Genomic DNA, 18651 nt, shown 5'->3' with positions numbered 1-18651 from the left:
TGCAGCCATAGCTCGAGGGCTGGCCACCCCATGTTCCGGAAGTAAAATTGTTTGAAACTGTTGTAGTAGATTTATGACCCGGAAGTGCGAAAGAGCAACGTGGGAAGTGAAGAGGAAGGAAGTTTAGGGGTGGAGTAATGATAGTAGTCTTTCAGGAGAGTGTTGGCTGTTGGTGGGGATCGGCTTGGAAGCAGAGAAAACATTTTATGAACGACCCCTAATCGGTGAGTAGCTGCTCAGAAGAGGTTCCGTATTAACTCGTTGAATTTTTTATTCGTTGGAGAAAATCTGTTTCCAAGAGCCTGCGCTGAGGGGATCTCCGCTGGGGACGAAAGGAAAATAGGTTTACTCGATGGGAACTTCCCGACTTTTTGGTCAGGATTAATTTGCTTAAGAAAGAGACCACCTTTTCACAACCAACTGAAAATTAAATTAATATTTTAAAAAAGCCTGTATTATAGATATAGTTTATATAAACTATAAATATGTGGAATGTATTGCGGAATGGAAAAGCCATATTAGGTACTGTTCAAACGGGATTTATAAACCAAATAGAAAATGTCAGTATGCTAGTATACAAATCAATTGTAGATTTGTATCTTGAGTAATGTGTGCCAGGCGACATAAAGCATACTGGACCCAGGAGGGCAACAAAGATAAGAACATAAGCTGCTATGTTGGGTCAGACCAAAGGTCCATCAAGTCCCAGTATCCTGTTTCCAACAGTGGTCAATCTAAGCCACAAATACCTGCTAAGTACCCAACATTAAATAGATCCCAAGCTACTAGTCCTTATTGATTAATAGCTTATGGACTTCTCCTTCAGGAACTGTTTTAAATGTGTTAACTTTATAGCGTGTCCCCACCCCCCAGTCCACTTATTGACAGAGTAAATACCCCATTTACATTTGTGTTTCAAGCCCTTTCCTGATTTTGTGGCCCTCTATCATATCCCCTCTTCTCCAAGTTGAACAGCCCTAACCTCTTTAGCTTTTCCTCATAGGGAGCCGTTCCATGCCCCTTATTTTGGTTGCCCTTCTCTGTATATGTATGTTTAGAGTGCGCTATGTGATCCATGGCACCTCCAGTACTTTACTTGTTAAGCTTATAGTGTTAAACCTCTGTCGTCTGTTCTGTTTCCCAAGTTCCCATAACACCTTGTTTTTTGAAACTTTTTCTTCTCATTATTGTTAGTTGTTATACCCCCGTTCCTTGTAAACCGATATATGTTTCATGAATGTTGGTATATAAAAGAGTTAAATATTCTCCAATACAAATATTTTTTTTTTTTAATGTGGCAACCAGAATAAAACTGAAAATGTCATAATGCCTCTGTATCGCCCCATGGTGAGTACTGTGTACAGTTGTGGTTGCTGCCTCTCAAAAAAGATATAGTTGCGATGAAAAATGTACAGAAAAAGGCAATGAAAACGATATAGGGAATGGAACAGCTCCCCTATAAAGAAAGGCTAAAGAGTTAGGGCTGTTCAGCTTGGAGGGGGATATGATAGAGGTCTTTAAAATCATGAGAGGTCTAGAACGGGTAAATGTGAATCGGTTATTTACACTTTTGGATAATAGGAGGACTAGGGGGCACTCCATGAGGTTAGCAAGTAGCACATTTAAAACTAATCGCAGAAAATTCGTTTTCACTCAGTGCACAATTAAATTCTGGAATTTGTTGTCGGAGGATGTGGTTAAAGTAGTTAATGTAGGTGGGTTTAAAGGTTTGGATAAGTTCATGGAGGAGAAGTCCATTAACTGCTTTTAATCAAGTTGTCTTAGAGAATAGCCACTGCTATTGCTGGCATCAGTAGCATGGGATATACTTCATGTTTGGGTACTTGTAGCCTGGATTTGCCACTGTTGGAAACAGGATGCTGGGCTTGATGGACCCTTGGTCTGACTTAGTATGGCGATTTCTTATGTTCTCTAAGAAATATTGATCATGGTTTTGGCTCAAATCCTGCACCAACATTCTTGTGCATCTACTAAATGAAAAAGAAAGGCATGAGTGAACTAATGATGACAAAAACATGAATTTTTATCTGTAAGCTCTGACCCTGGTGGATCTTCAGCTGTGATTATATGTATTTTAATGCATTTGTCTTGAAGCTTTTGGTGTACCATGTGAATTTGCTAACTAGAAAAAGTCATGATATTAAATGATGAAAAATGAAGGCAAAGTTTTATAACTAATTGGCATTATAGTCTGCAACTCACTGCTGACTAATGGAAAGAATTAGGGAATTCTGTATGCTCTCTTTCAGTGCTCTATAAAAGCAAGTGTTTCCTCTTTTAGAAATTGTGAACTACATCTTTGTTTTGGGAGGAAGTCAGTTTAATAAAGAGTAAGGTAATTGATCATGTTTTAGGGAGTCTCCTGCCAAAAGTGGGAGAGGTGGGGAGGTACAGCAGAAATACTTACACCTGAAGTGAGATATTCCACCCAGTAGTCATGGGAAGACTGCAGTGGATACACCTCAGTCAATAAAGCTAGTGCCAAGTACTACTGTGTGGAGTACCATATGTTTAGCTCTGACTGGAGTGAAGTTGTACATACAGGGCTAAAGATGGAAGGAATGAGGAGAGATAGTCTGCCAGAGTGGAGGCAAGCTAGACCTCCGTGTTGTGCTGAGAGAGACAAAAAGGTGAGTCCTGTTGCCCGTATAGCATTATTCTAGAGAACTAACAGATTGTTTTAAGTTTTAGCCAAGGTAGGGGTTTTTCAGGAATTGATGGTAAAGCTAGTGTTCTGCCTTAATAAGGTGCACATTTCCCTGCCTTCTGACCTAATTTTAAGACTGCCGCTCACATCTGAGAATGATCTCCAAATTCAAACACAGCTCTAATAAAAGTGAGCACTCTGCCTTCTAAACCATGGGATTGAGAGATTTGCTGCTAATTTTAAGGCCCTTTAACTGTAAAGATAAGATCATGCCATACTGGGTCAAACCAAGGGTCCATCAAGCCCAGCATCCTGTTTCCAACAGTGGCCAATCCAGGCCTTAAGAACCTGGCAAGTACCCAAAAACTAAGTCTATTCCATGTTACTGTTGCTAGTAATAGCAGTGGCTGTTTTCTAAGTCAACTTAATTAATAGCAGGTAATGGACTTCTCCTCCAAGAACTTATCCAATCTTTTTTTAAACACACCTATACTAACTGCACTAACCACATCCTCTGGCAACAAATTCCAGAGTTTAATTGTGCATTGAGTGAAAAAGAACTTTCTCCGATTAGTTTTAAATGTGCCTCATGCTAACTTCATGGAGTGCCCCCTAGTCTTTCTATTATCCGAAAGAGTAAATAACCCATTCACATCTACCCATTCTAGACCTCTCATGATTTTAAACACCTCTATCATATCCCCCCTCAGCTGTCTCTTCTCCAAGCTGAAAAGTCCTAACCTCTTTAGTCTTTCTTCATAGGGGAGCTGTTACATTCCCCTTATTTTGGTAGCCCTTCTCCATCGAAATTATATCTTTTTTGAGATGCAGCGACCAGAATTGTACACAGTATTCAAGGTGCGATACAGAGGCATTATAACATTTTCTGTTTTATTCACCATTCCTTTTCTAATAATTCCCAACATTCTGTTTGCTTTTTTGACTGCCGCAGCACACTGAACCAACGATTTCAATGTGTTATCCACTATGACACCTAGATCTCTTTCTTGGGTGGTAGCACCTAATATGGAACCTAACATTGTGTAACTATAGCATGGGTTATTTTTCCCTATATGCATCACCTTGCACTTATCCACATTAAATTTCATCTGCCATTTTGATGCCCAATTTTCTAGTCTCACAAGGTCTTTCTGCATTTTATCACAATATGCTTGTGAATTAACTACTCTGAACAATTTTGTATCATCTGCAAATTTGATTATCGCACTTGTCGTATTTCTTTCCAGATCATTTATAAATATATTGAAAAGTAAGGGTCCCAATACAGATCCCTGAGGCACTCCACTGCCCACTCCCTTCCACTGAGAAAATTATCCATTTAATCCTACTCTGTTTCCTGTCTTTTAGCCAGTTTGCAATCCACAAAAGGACATCGCCACCAATCCCTTGACATTTTACTTTTCCTAGAAGCCTCTCATGAGGAACTTTGTCAAACGCCTTCTGAAAATCCAAGTATACCACATCTACTGGTTCACCTTTATCCAGATAATTGCTGACACAGGCTTACTCAGTGGATCCCACCTACATGAACTTCTCCAAATGGCAGTTCCACTAAAAAGCTTTTTTTATTTCTGTAGTCTAATAGTGTGATTTCCTGTGGAAGTAACTTCTGTTATAAAAACATCATTTTACAAGTACAACTAAAAGGCACCACATAAATTAGATTTATCAGCCATCTCTGGGGTAGAAAGTCTGGCACTTGTTTTATTACCCAATCTGTATCACAGTATTATTTCCCTTTCTCGGTTGGTACACTGAGGTGAAAGAAGGTAAAACTGCCTGAGCTCCAAAGGGGAGAGCTGGGGTTTGAGCTCATTAGTCTCAGTGGCTCTCTAACTATGCCATATTTTATTGGACAAACAAATGAATCATCCAATGACATTATATATGAGCTTTCAAGACCATACAGATCCTTGTTCCAGATGTCATCTGAAGAAGACCATTATGTTGTCTTAAACTCAAATATAATGTTGGGCTGATATAAGAATTATCCAAAGATAAGTGTGTCAACCTAGAAAATAGTGTCAAACTGCAGTACTGGAGGGCCACAAAGTGGGCTGATTTTTAGGATGCCCCTAATGAATATGCATGAGATATATTTGCATAAAGTAAAGGTAGCACATGCAGATATCTGAAGACATGAGTATTGATTATTTTGTTAAGTGAATGTGTAAGTTTAGGTTTTAATCTGTTTATTAACTGTATAATGGAAGACATTTGTATAATGTATTTTTGGTGTTGAAATTTTGATTGTAAATATGTTATCCACATTGAACAGTTTTTGGAAAATAGAATCTAAGATTTTAAATACGTAAATACCTTTTGATTGGGTATAGTCTGTGTCCTTTCAGACTTGCAGTTGGACGCCCCTGCTATAAAGGATCAGGTTCTCTCCAAGACCATTATAGTTTCTATAGCTCTACACTTAAAGCTGAATAGGTTTATGCTGGTATTTGGTAATTTCTCTTATTAACAGAGGCTAATTTGGTGTTTACTCTAGCAAAGATTAAGCTTACATGGGAACTGGTAGGGTGTTTCCACCTTACTGTTAATCATGGCTAACATAATTACCCAAAGACTGGTAGGCTTCTTCCTCCCATTCTTTGCTTTTCTCCTGCACCTCCCCAGATGGCAAGTCTGGACAGCACTAGGCAACCCACCCAAGGTACATCATTAGCCCCATTTTGCTAGCTGGCAGGGCCTGCTCTCAGCAGCAGCTATCTCCCCCACCCCTTCCGGGTCTGAATGAACCATCTTCAGCACAAGCAGTTTGATACAGTCTTTTAACAAAATACAGAGCTTCAGTGCTGTGCACACTACGACTGCACCCACAGCTGAATCGCTAGTGCAGGACTAAGAGGAGTCGGCTCTCTCTCACTACAGTGCCACCGTGCCCACCGGCGGGAACAGAAGTGGCCAACCCTGCCGTTGCAGCCCCCCCAGAGCAGCAAAATCCACCTGCTGCTCCGCTCCTTGCTCCTATTGCCTCAAAACTTGAACATCCATAAAATGTATTATTCCCCCTGCCAGCTAATACAGCATGCAGTGAGCACACAGCACAGATCTTTTCCTGCCCTCAGACACCGCCGTAACTCCCCCTGCCTAGCTTTCACTGCCGCTACCAGGGTTCAAATTAGAAGAGGAACGAGGTACTCACCCTGAGAGCTGTTGGGGAAAGTCCTTCCACCGCCTGATTACTGAAGAACTTTTTTTTTCACTAAACTTTAATCCTGCTACAAATGACGCCTAGTGGAAGAAAAGGCATTTGGACCACGCTTGTGGTGATGTTTTTTTGTCCTAAGGGTCCTAGTAGAGGGGGAGAATGAGGAGGGCTAACCGAGGAAGAGGACAAAAGGTCCCTCTTGAAGCCTACTCCAGCAAAAAAACAAATCCACTGGAAGCCCCCTGGTCTGAGACGGTGCTCAGATGGGAGGGAGTGCAAGACTTTCACCTCAGGAACTGCCCTTCCAATTTAGAAAATCTCTTCACACATCCTAAACAGACCTTGGAGAGAGAGAATACTGGCAGGCTGAGGTCAGCATGGGAGCCCCTATGGGTGATGTCAGTAAGCCTGTTATTCTCTCTCCATCTGCTGGTTGATGGGCATACACCCATTATGTCTGAGCTGGTCTGCCTGAATGCAGAGGAAGAAAATTTTCTAGTCTAGTTTTTTTTGGTTTTTTTTTATTTGTTTTTCTGGGCCTTTACATCTATAATCCCATGGTTTTCTCTTAGCACAGGAGTGGATCCCAAGAGGATTCTTTCCATGTCCCTGTGTTAGTCCAAGCCTTCCATCATTTCATGTGGGGTTGAACTGCTCTGATTTAATGTCTTGCTAATCCGGATCCAAATCTCACTCAAGAGATCTGTGCACTGTTTGTGAAACATTTCTAATTTTTTGTTTAAACTATTAAAGTAAAAGTTTAAATTCTGTAACTTTTCTGTTTGGATATATTTTACTAGCCATCTTTGTTTCTTACAGCATAAAAACTTGCTAGCTCTTTGTCACCTATGGGGTGGCATTCCTGGCACTGATGAAAAATGACAACTCTCCAGAAACCAGAAAAGAGTAAGTGTTTTGAATAATGCTTCTTTGAAGCACTTTGTTTGAAAATGTTCTTCCAAACAGAACTTTATAGCATCTGTATCTAGTTCTCCACATTGTCTGCTGGTTTGGTAGTTAATCCTCTGCTGTTTTGAAGCATAAGAACATAAGAATTGCCATGCTAGGTCAGATCAAGATCCTTCAAGCCCAGTGTCTTGCTTCCAACAGTGACCAGTCCAGGTCGCAAGTACCTGGAAAATCCCGTAACATAGATCCAATTCCTGTTACTCATTCCTAGGGATAGCAATGGCTTTCTTTAGTCTATCTGGCTAATAATGCATTATGGACTTTTCCTCCAGGAATGTGTCCAAACCTCTTTTATCCCCGCTATGCCTTGATCAAGTCCTCTATCAACAGACTGCATAGCTTGATAGTGGGCTATGATCTGTTTTGAATCTGCTGGGTGTTAGTTTCATAGAGTATCCCCTTCTTTTAGTATTATTTGAAAGGGTAAATCCGTATCCTTTCTGTACCTATTCCAACCCCACTCATGATTTTATAAACTTCTATCATGTCCCCTCTTAGCTGTTTCTTTTACAAGCTGAAGAGCCTTAACCTGCAAAGCCTTTCATTATAGGAGAGCATCCTGCTCTAACTATGCCTTTCTTTCCTAATAAATGCAAATATACAGGCCAGAAATCTTTAGATGCAGGGGTGGTTAATGGTTTACAGGCTGGGTGACTCATGTAGAAAGTCATCCCAAATACTGAAGGGACATACCATACCATTGCCCCAGTATGTATGCTAATGGACCATCCCATTGCCCCAGAAAACTGAAGTATGCTGCTTGCTGAAGAATCTACCTATGCATTATTTGCAGACACCTGAAGGCTTTGGTTAAGATGCATTCAGTGTAGTTGACCTCTGTAGCAGAATACAATTGAAACTAGCTCATCACATGGTTACTCTTAGCCAATCAAAAGCCAGGAAATTCTCCAACTCTAACAGCAGTTAATGCATCGCTTCATTCTTACAGCGACTGTCCTCACAATGCTGACACCTTCCCCTGTACGTGGACATGGAGATGGAATGGAAACGGAGATTTCTCCTAAATCTGTGGAGGTGGTTTCTGTGAGTCGCGCCAAAGTCCATCCGAGCCCTCGAAGGAAAACTGTTCCTGCTCCATCCCTCAGTCCTGGAGTCCTTCAGCTTGGAAAGGTGCACGGCGATAAGGCGGTTGAGATTGAGGCTGTGCGTATTGTGGTTCCCAAAGCTGCCATAACTCATACCACTCCTGCCAAAAATTCAAAAGTGATTGAGTTAACTGGACACCCCAAAGGAGAAGTCGTGTGCAAGTTGGAGGGACTGAGTGATCCCAAGGAGTTGGCCGAGCTGAAAAATGCAATTGGAAAACTGAAGAATTCAGAAAAAAGGCTGCTGCAGGATAAAGAAGGTCTTTCCAATCAGCTCAGAGTACAGACTGAGGTAAGTGGGTCCAAAGAGGGCTGGCTGGGCATCAGTCCTGTACTATTTTGTGTCAGCTGTTCTGTTTAAAGCAAGAAAAGCATAACCTGAATTACTACTGCAATTTAGCATTTCTGTACAGTGCTGCATATGTCATGTAGCGCTATAAACACAAAAAATTGCAGGTTATGTCAGCCTCAGATACATAATTTGAAATGTAGCTGTCTTTTTTGTTTTGCAAGCTAAAAAAATCTAGTTTTCAATATTCAAAAATATATTTATTTTATACTTACAGTTGAAATAATACCATGAACACTGTGATACTCCAAACCCATAAGAACTCAGTCACCTGGCAAGGAATATTTTAAGGTTCCTATTTCAAAGCTTGAGTCATCCCATCCTTTACTGTCTTTAGTTGAGTTGCTTACCTGTTTAGCTATGACTAAATTGTTTCTAATTAAGCTCATAGTAAAAGCTGGAATGACTCAACTTTTAGGGAATGGAAGGTGTGAAATATTCCGTATTATCTCTCTTAAATTGTCCTAAGATGGGGGAGGGAAGACAAAATATAGCAATTGGCAGTATTGATTAAAGCCGAGCCGGAAAAGTCCTAGGCGTTAGGCTTTCCAAAAAAGTGGCACCTGGTGCCTGCTGGCTGCAGCTGAAGGAGAATGGTCACTGACTCCTCTGCAGCCGGTCCAGGCATGAGTGGAGATGCCATGGCCTAGGGCTGTAGAGAGGTGTTGGTGGGGTGGTAAAGAGGAGGAGAGCAGCTGGAGGGGGTGGGATGAAGAAAAACATAGGAGGAAGGCGAGAGCAAAGAAATTCAGAAAGAAAACTAGCAAAAAAGAAAAAAAAACCAGTACCTCCCAACTGCCAAAAAATAAAGATGGAAAAACATTTCCCTGCTTCCATATATTTTTGACTAGTGCTCAAGATTTCTAAATCTTTCCAAATGTATTTAGGTAAATCGTGAGTTGAAGAAGCTGCTGGTTGCATCCATGGGCGATGATCTGCAGTACCACTTTGAGCGCATGGCGCGAGAGAAAAACCAGCTGATTCTGGAGAATGAGGCCCTGGGCCGGAATACAGCCCAGCTGTCGGAACAGCTGGAGCGGATGTCTATACAGTGCGATGTATGGCGTAGCAAATTCCTAGCAAGCAGGTCAGTGCGGGCCATCCCCTGCAGAAAAAGATGCTTCCTTTTTCCAGAATGCTGCTGCCCATGATTCTAGCTTTGAACCTGTTTTTAGTCATGAAAGCAAGAATTTGAGATTGTATCCAATTGCATCTGACTGATCATGTGTACAGCAGTATTTATTACATTTTTATATATATCATGCTTTCAAATGCTTGGAGCGATATACAAGATAAATCAATAAAATATTAATGGCATTGCACAGAGGCTGTGATATTCTTCCTGGAAGTGCAGGGGAGATAAATGACTGGAGATGTCTTCATAGTTATGTCTATTAGGAGTCTGGGAAATACAAGAGAGTCATAAGAAAAATAAAATGTTGTCCCATGTCTTACATTCAGCAAGATTAATTATGTATTTTTTATAACTATTTTTCCAACAAAACACAAGTATTAGATTTAATCAAAATATAAGCAGCATTTATCCAGTAATATGCAATTCATAAAGAGCCGACCACACTACTCGTTTGTTAAATTAGTAAATAAAGTATCTCTCTCCAAAACCCATAATATAGTGTCATGTAATTAACCTCCACCACTCCCAAGATCTACCTCCTATATCCTTATAACCCTCAGGCGTACCCTCACAGCAAATGTTCCAGATATGCAATCTAGATACTAATCTATTTCATTATTCAAGTTGTGGTGAAGCCTTCTAAAAGTATGCAATAGATAATCCTCCACACACAAAAACAAAAAAAACAAACAAACCCCAAAACCATTCCAATAAATTAAATTCCATGGACCACTGCAAACCAACATTTTATTAGTGAGAGAGAGAAAAACTTCCCTGTGAGATGGAAGGGATAGACAGTCCATCACAAATAACTGTGCACACACTGCATGCAACAGCCTGATCTCAGCAGGTGAGGCAGTAGTATGTATGATACTTCCAGACATGAGTGCCTTCAAGGATGTGGTGGACTCTTATCTAAATCATTTTAACAAGATTTTAGCTTCCCAGACAAATTTGAGCATTCTGCTGGAAAAGTCTGCTTCTGAAACAAACCCTTGCGTTCATATCAGGGGTCACCCCTGAGCTCTGTTCCTCCATTGCCTCAGGCACAAAACCACTTTTATATTACACTATAGGGATAACCTGGTGATCTTTTTGATAGATTATCGGACACTCCTCCATCTCTTGCCTTGTTATTAATTTGGAAGTAGAAGTGTTTCTCATGGATCTGGACATGGAAATGCTTTAAGGAGAGAGAGTGTGGTTCCTTGTCTTTCATAACCCTTGGGATTGTCCCTCTTCCAGCCTTTGGTATTATAAGGAGTCACTAAGCTCACCTCCTTGTGCAGGACTCCAGTGCTGCCTCCTAGCTAGCAGCAACATGAGAGGAGGCTCCTAAGAGGAGATGTGGGTGCGCTTTTTTTTTTTAAATTCCTCCTAAAGCACTCCCTGGCTTTCCTTATTGCTGTCTCTTTATAAGAGAATTTGGCATAAAGAGATTTAGTTTAATTTCATTTGTTCTGGGTGGGGATGGGAAGCTACTGGTTTACATATAGCTTCCCAGTTCCGTATATGCAGCACTCCAAGAGAACATAGCTTGTGGTCTGGCTGTATTTTCTTATGTAGACTGAGAACTTACCAGTAAAATCTTTTCTATATTTTTCTCTTAAGAAGAAAAACGAGTTGCCAGAAATGTTCAGGAAATGCACTTGATGCTAATTTTGTTGGTACTTTTGTTGTGCATAATTCCTTGTGCTGTTATTTCACAGAGTGATGGCCGATGAGTTGAAAAACTCCAGGATGATTCTACAGCGCCAAACCAGAGATGCTCAAAGTGCAATTCAGGATCTGATGAGTGAGCGCGAACAGTTTCGACATGAGATGGCAAACACTCAAAAGTAAGAGCTGAATGTTTTTGGTTTTTTTTTCTTTCTAAAGTGGTAAGAGAGAGAGAATCTTCTAGCCTAATATTTATTTGTAATGCTCAAACTTATTTTTCATTGCATATGCCATAAAGATATCTCTGTCTGGGTCACCCGCTCTTGCAGGGCTCAGGATGGCATCAAACACTAGGATCCAAAATCTAGGGAACCTAACTCCTGGGATATTTCCAATCCTGCTATATTGGATATCATATGACTAAAAATCTGAATCATCTGTATGTTATATTATGCACTGACTTTCTGAAGTACCTCATCTCTGCTGTATTCAAGAATGCTAGTTTGAATTTAAGGAAACAGAGGACCCTGACTATGTGCTGGAATGCAGCCAGCCAACACCCCAGACCCATTAGCTGATTGGTCTAATACAGTCTGAAATGACATGAACAACATTTCAACATTTATCTAGGAACAACACTTTGAATGTACTCTGGTCAGAGGCCAGTGGTTGGTGTTCCACCTTCATGGAGCGGAAGGATGGAGGGCTGCCATCTCAAAAAAAAAACAAAAAAACCGGGGGTGGGTAAGAGTATGGGGCAGGGGTGTGGCCTGCTTGTTACAGCAGTTGCTACCCCTAATTGAGCTGGATGTTCACTTGGATGCGGATCGGGCACTGCTCTCTACATTGGTGGTGGGGTGGAGGGGAATTAGGGCTGGAGGGTACTGGAAGCCAATAGTAACAGGTGGGAGAGAGAAAAAGATGAAGAAAAAAAAAGTGCGTAGCTTGCTGGGCAGACTGGATGGGCCATTCGGTCGTCTTCTGCCGTCATTTCTATGTCATTTCTATGTAAGTATGAAAGGTAAAAAAGGTTATGCATGTTACGGGAACTTTGGGGTGACTTGGAGATTATGCAGTTGTATGGACCTGTCGCCCCTCCCCCCTCCCCCGCAACAAACTGTTTCCTTGTGCTTTGTTCCGGTCTCTGTCCATGTTCCTATTCCCTTTGTTTCTGTCTTTCTCTAATATAAGTCTCAAGTTACATATTGCTTCAGAGATTTGTTTAGAATTAACACATCTGATATGTAAAAATATCAAATTTCATAGCTTCCATGTAGCCTTGTGGTAGCTATATTTTATATATATATATAACATCTCAATCATATAAAATTAGTCATGGAGGACGTATGAAAAACCCTCTCGGAAACAAACTCCAGTTTATCTGATTAGCCTTTTTTAATAATTTGATAGAAGCATTTAGTATGAAAAGATATCCATAGCATAACTTTTTTTTTTTTCTTTGTAGATTGTTGGAGCAGTTGTTGGTTTCTCTGCAGTGGGGCAGACAACAGACTTACTACCCAAATGGCCAACCTCACAGCACGGCAGAGCTGGCAGCAGCCAATTATAAGCTGGCCAAGGCTGTGAACTCTCATCTTCTCGGAAACGTTGGCCCAAGCAGCCCAAAAAAATCCATGCAACCCTCTGAATTCTGCAGCTCCCCTGCTGAGAAAATGGCTGAAATGGTAAATGGTTTAGTCTTCAACTTTTCCCAATCCATTGATTCCTTTTACACCTGTAACTGGTTACTGTCTCCTATTAATACAGAGATTTGCTATTGCTAAGCCTACCCCCAGCGGCTTTAAAAGTTAGAAATGTCAGAAACAGGAAGAATAAAATGTAATGGGTTTGGTAGAGCATTAGGCTACACGGTTGGTTAAGTTGAAAAACCAGAGGTAGGACTGTGTAGCATTCTTCTAGTTCCCTAACAACTCTCTCAATCCTTTTTACTCCAGACATTTCTTTTGGATCAATTTACTGTACTCTAATTACATTTGAGTGAAGGAGGTAAAATCTACTTCTTAGCAAATACCCCATTCTTATGAAAGTTTAGTGGAAAAGATCAGCTGGAAGATCCAGTAATATATTTGCACAGTGTAATGAAATCCCCTCAAGTTCTATTTTTCTTCAGGAAAATTAGTTGTATTACTGATACTTTTTGGCATGCATATGTTCTCCTGTTCCCTTTGGTAGCTTAATGGTCCATTTTTTTTTTATTCTGGGTTCCTGTTGGAGAATTAGTATTATAAACTTATCTATTTGTGCCCCCCCACCACTACCTTTTCATTTCATTCAAATTTCTGCCAAATACTGGAGCACTCTGTGACGACCTAACTTGCATTTTTCATGTCCTTGACATCCCTGATACTTAGAATTCCTGTTTCTGTTATTTCTTGCAGGAAAGTGGGCCAGCTCAATTAATTGCAATGAGGTCATGGCCCATTGTGATATCAAAAGATTTTTAACACGGCTCTGCCATTGGTTTGACATTTTGAAAGCTCTGCCACTGATTAGTAGTCATGGAGTTGAGGTGAGAGCAGCAGGCAGAGAACCAGGGTCCAAATCCTGCTGATGCTCTTTGTCACCTTGGGCAAATCACTTCACTCTCCATGGGGCACATTTTAAAACTAATCGGAGAAAGTTCTTTTTTACTCAACGCACAATTAAACTCTGGAATTTGTTGCCAGAGGATGTGGTTAGTGCAGTTAGTGTAGCTGTGTTTAAAAAAGGATTGGATAAGTTCTTGGAGGAGAAGTTCATTACCTGCTATTAAGTTCACTTAGAGAATAGCCACTGCCATTAGCAATGGTTACATGGAATAGACTTAGTGTTTGGGTACTTGCCAGGTTCTTATGGCCTGGATTGGCCACTGTTGGGAACAGGATGCTGGGCTTGATGGACCCTTGGTCTGACCCAGTATGGCATTTTCTTATGTTCTTATTGCCTCCAGAAACAAATTTGTGATACGATTGTATTTGTATTGTTTATTTACAGTGTTAACTTGATATCACCAATAAAAATGTTCAAACAAAAAAAACAACACATTTAAGATTGTAAACTAACAGGGAATAGTAACTCACCTTGAGATAACAGTATAAAAGGTGTAAGCTACATATAAATATGCAACATTTCTGTATCAAAGAAACTGGTCACCATGAAATGTTCACAACTCTCAAAGAGAAGAGTTCAAAATTGAAAACAAAATTCCTAATATTGGGGCTGTCTTAAGGTATGGATTGGAGGAGCAGCCTAGTGGTTAAAGCAGGGGCTGTGAACCAGGGAAGCCAGGGTTCAAAGCCCACTGCTGCTCCATTGCCTCAGGTGCAAACTTGAATTGTGAACCCTCTGGGGACGGGGAAGTACCTACAGTACCTGAATGTAATCAGCTTTGGAAGTGCTTGAAAAAAGCACATGTGCCCCCAAAAATCCCCAAGCTGTGGCCCCCTGCCCTACACTGAGGTAACAGGAGCCTGTGTAGGAGAGGGTATGGCTATAACAGAGCCTTTTCCCCACCTCCTTTTTTTTTTTTTTTTTTTCTCCCTGTGGATGCTCAGATCTCTGGGCAGGGGAATTTAGAGACCCTTCCCCCACACCACCTCTGTCTGTCCGAGGGGTCACTTTAAAGTTTGGCCTTAAGAGCCCAAGGTAGGCAATACCATTTTAAGCTGTCAAGGCATACAGTGGAAGATAAATTCTGCTTCCACTCCAGCCCTCGCCCCTCTTTTAAAAAATGTTCTATGCACCTATCTTCTGGTGCTGCTGCTTGGTTTTGCGCACACTCATTGTTTACCACATAGCACATCCAGTCTTTCTAGGTTAGTGTTAGCAAGTACTGTCCTAGTCAACATGGGATTTTCCCTGCTTATTCTTCTACCCCGTGGATTACACTGTACTTGTCCACCTTATATTTAAGCTGCCTATTCGCCTAGAGAATGTCTTTTCCTCTGTGTAATTGGAGGTTCATGCAGTGTGTGTGTGACACTGTTTGGTATTTCTGTGAATATGGCAACTTTATTCTTCCAGTTGATAAATATTAAAATGTCATCAGTTTTCCAAGGGTAAAACAGTATTCAAGCGCACATCGATGGGATTCCCAGCTATCAGAAGAAGTCCAAATGGATCAAACTGTCTCTCACTAGTGGGTGGGGTCATTTCTATAACACTGTGTTGGAAGTTACGTGCATAAGTCCACTTGGATAGTTATCCTGGTAAATCTGCCCGCATATACCTACACCCACATTTACTGTATGGACTCTTTCAGGAAAATGAGTGTACATTTTGAATTTTCAGCCACATGCACTTAAGTGCAAATCCCTTGCCAACTCTGCTATGCAGGTAAACTTACATGTGAGTCACATTTGTGTGCAAGTTTACCTGGCCTGAGCAGATGATTTTTTTTTTTTTTTTTTAAAGCCTATTTCTGCAGGTAAAATGCTGTTTTTCCTGTGGAAATGCTTTTGAAAATTAACCATCCTCTGTGCTTCCCTCTCCAACCCATACCTTACCTAATGGCAGATGCTGACTTTAATTCCAGTCTTCTGTCATTTGAAAAATCATTCTCCTGGGCTACAATGTCAAAGGTTTAGCATAATTCAGATACATTTTGCCACTTGTATTTCACGCACACACGTTTGTTTAACTTAAGTGTTTGATCTGGCAGGACGTATTGCCCTGAGCTCATATTAATTCTTACTAATCAATTTAGCTGTGTTACCGTCTCTTTACAGCTTGTAGCGCTATAGAAATAAAGACTTTACTGTTTCTGCTTAATTACATCGTATTTCCATTTGGGACACCTACCTTGCTGGAAAAGGATGCCAGTTTACTTTAGCTTGCAGAGGTGGCAGGAATCATTTGGAGAAGATCCTTTTCCCCCCAATTTGGGATCTGATACAAAATGTAAATGTATTGAAAGTTGTATTAGCAACCCATCTGATTTTCATATCTCTTTCCTAAAACAAAGTACATTTTCCTCTTAGTTTTCCTGCTGGACCTTCAATCTGAACATAGTAATGATGGCAGAAAAAGACCAATTGGTCCATCCAGTCTGCCCTGCAAGTTTCTTTTAGTAGCAACTGCCGCTCTGTGCAGGTTACCACTAAGCCTTATGTTAAGGGTAATAATATTTACATTCACAACCAAGCAACTGTCCAATCCATAACAAAACTACTGCTAGCAACATTTGAACGGAGGCAGCTGCCTTGATTCAGACAGTGCTGCTTGAACCTGCTTTGCTTTTGGACTTTGGCTGTAGAAGCAGTCCTTTCTCTGTCTGCATATCAGTACTCTGGATTGTAAAAGTTGGGGCCCAGTGTTGTCCATCCGTCTGAATTCAATTCCCCTTCCTCCACCCCAGCCCCACTGCTAAAGTGGAGAGAGTTGATGCATTCTGTTGAGGGTAGCAACAGTCTTTTATGACCCAGGATGTCTTTACTCATCCAGGTTTTTAATTTTTTTTTTTCCTTAGGTGCTGAGAGTGCTGGATCCAGCCAGCTGTAGTGAGGCAAGCACTGAACATTCATTTTCAGAGCCTTCAACCTCGTGTTTCCTTTCTGCAAACAAGAACATTGGCCGATTTCACCCATACACCCGATATGAAAATATAACCTTTAACTGTTGCAATCACTGCCAGGGAGAATTAATGGCCCTCTGAAAAACTCTGGTTTAAAACTAGTGTATTAAGAGGGTTTGCTAATTTAACAAATCAGTTGTACTGGATACTATACCTTTTCCCTATTTTATTTAAAGTTATGGTTTATTGAATGCAATTAGTAATTTTACTTTTTTCTTTCTTTCCAAAATGTCCTTTTCTAATTAAAAAAAAAAAATCTGCTATCCTAAGATGACACCTTTTTTACAGCTTTGTTAAAATGCAATTTTCTTGTAGTATACAGAAAAGCAGTCAGTTTTTTGTCCAAAGAAGGTTATTATACATAAACTATTCATTCATGGTCTGATTCCAAATCATTTTTCTAATTCACTACATTATTAGGTACTAAGGCTTTGTTGTGTAAAAGCCCTAAAATTGTCTCTGTTCATGTCAAACCTGTTTCTTGCCTGGAGGGGCCTGTTTAGAGAATAGGTTAGCATCTGAAAAATACCCTCAAGCAGTGGTAATTAAAAATAAAAGGTACCAGGTTAAGGCTGGTGGCAGCCTTCACCTCCACTCCAGCTATAATGGGGAAAGTGAATCAAGTTCAGAAAAATTCCAGGTCTTTGACCTGGCAGAAAACTGACACTGAACAAAAGTTTAGATATTAATCGAGAAATGTATGAAACTGAAATTCTGTGGCTCGTGAGCTCAGCTACACCCAAGCTTTGTAAAGCAATGGTATTCTTGAAAGTTAAAGTACTAATACAAGATTTTAGTTTAAAAGAGGATGCATTTTCTGGCACTCAGTTTTTCTTTTTAATTCTGTGTTTTCCCTTCTCCTCCTATCCCAGGTGGCCTGTGTTCCTGTTGTAGCCAGGCCAGCTGGAGGGAAGGCTTGAGATTGCCCATTTGCCTGGTAGGCGTCACTGTAGTAGTAGCAGCTGCTGTCTTCCATCCCTGAGATGGAGGCGGCATACCTAACCCATCTGGCCTTGTCGGACAGGAGGCTCAGACTTGTCTCTGGAGCCACTTATAATTGATTTTGTGGTTATAGATGCTCTTTCTGGAGAGGGGACTTTGCAGCAGAGGACAGATTTAAGAGAGCTGCTTCAGATTTTGATTGTTCCAGACAAGAACGGAGAGAGCTGTAGTACTGTCTCAACATTCTTGAGCATGGAAGTTTGTTTGTACATAACCCTGATTTTAAAAACAAAAACACTGGGACAGAATCGGTATTTTATTTCAGATGCTGGATTAAGCTGTTGTATTTTGTGATATTTAATTGTGATAAATAGTTTTCTGTTTTATCACAAACAGGCTCATATGTTACTTGAATGAAAAATTCAAAGAATTCCCTGTTTTGAAATGTCATTTAGAATTGTGTATGAATTTAAGTGTGCAATTTGTTTGGATCACTAACATCAGTCGTGCTCCATCTTGAAGCATGCACTTCAACCAAAAATACATTTTATGGTCTTCCACAATCTTATTTTCTGTACATCAACAGCCCGATTTTTAAAAAGGGCCACGTGCGCACAGTATGCATTTTCAGAAGGGCCTGTTGTGCACCAAAGTGCTGGGCCTCTCCAAAGGGGTGGGCTGGGACAGCGCCATTAGCCACTGTCCTGGGGAAGTGCACACCAGCAGCTGGCCAGTGCACAGAAGATACTTATGCTCCGGAGCATAAGGAAGTATGAAAAAAAAAAAGGTGGGGATTAGGTAGGGATAGTTTAGGGGTTGGGGAAGAGGGAGGAAGGGATAGTGTTAGGATTAAGGAAGCTCCCTCCCAGTCTGCTCCTTAATTGGAGCAGACTGGGAGAGGCCTACTTGTGTCGCTGTGTGGTTTTGTTTTTTTTATAGATCCCCCCCCCCCCCTCCCATTGCGCATGTCACAGACATCTGCCTGCACATGCGCACACGGATTATAAAATTGGGCGCACATGTGCGCAGATATCGTATTTTTTATACGCACTTAAATGAATTAACCC

At 40.8% G+C, this 18651-nt stretch overlaps 1 protein-coding gene across 2 annotated transcripts; it reads left to right on the top strand.

The window, feature by feature from the left end:
• The first annotated feature begins 37 nt into the window (after positions 1-37).
• On the top strand, positions 38-17021 carry BLZF1 (basic leucine zipper nuclear factor 1). 2 transcript variants are annotated; one of them, XM_029577807.1, is made up of 7 exons: positions 38-224; positions 6672-6758; positions 7771-8219; positions 9164-9363; positions 11121-11249; positions 12536-12755; positions 16538-17021. In XM_029577807.1, the coding sequence occupies exons 2-7, from the start codon at positions 6731-6733 to the stop codon at positions 16721-16723; spliced, it is 1212 nt and encodes a 403-aa protein (XP_029433667.1). In that variant the 5' UTR covers positions 38-224; positions 6672-6730; the 3' UTR covers positions 16724-17021. The 2 variants fall into 2 exon arrangements, with proteins under 2 accessions (XP_029433667.1, XP_029433668.1); XM_029577808.1 differs by lacking the exon at positions 38-224 and adding an exon at positions 269-374.
• The last annotated feature ends 1630 nt before the right edge of the window (positions 17022-18651 follow it).

This window comes from Rhinatrema bivittatum, chromosome 15 (assembly GCF_901001135.1).
Source record: "Rhinatrema bivittatum chromosome 15, aRhiBiv1.1, whole genome shotgun sequence".
NCBI classification, from domain to species: domain Eukaryota; kingdom Metazoa; phylum Chordata; class Amphibia; order Gymnophiona; family Rhinatrematidae; genus Rhinatrema; species Rhinatrema bivittatum.
Note: the sequence above shows the minus strand (reverse complement) of the source record. Positions and strands in the feature narration are given on the sequence as shown.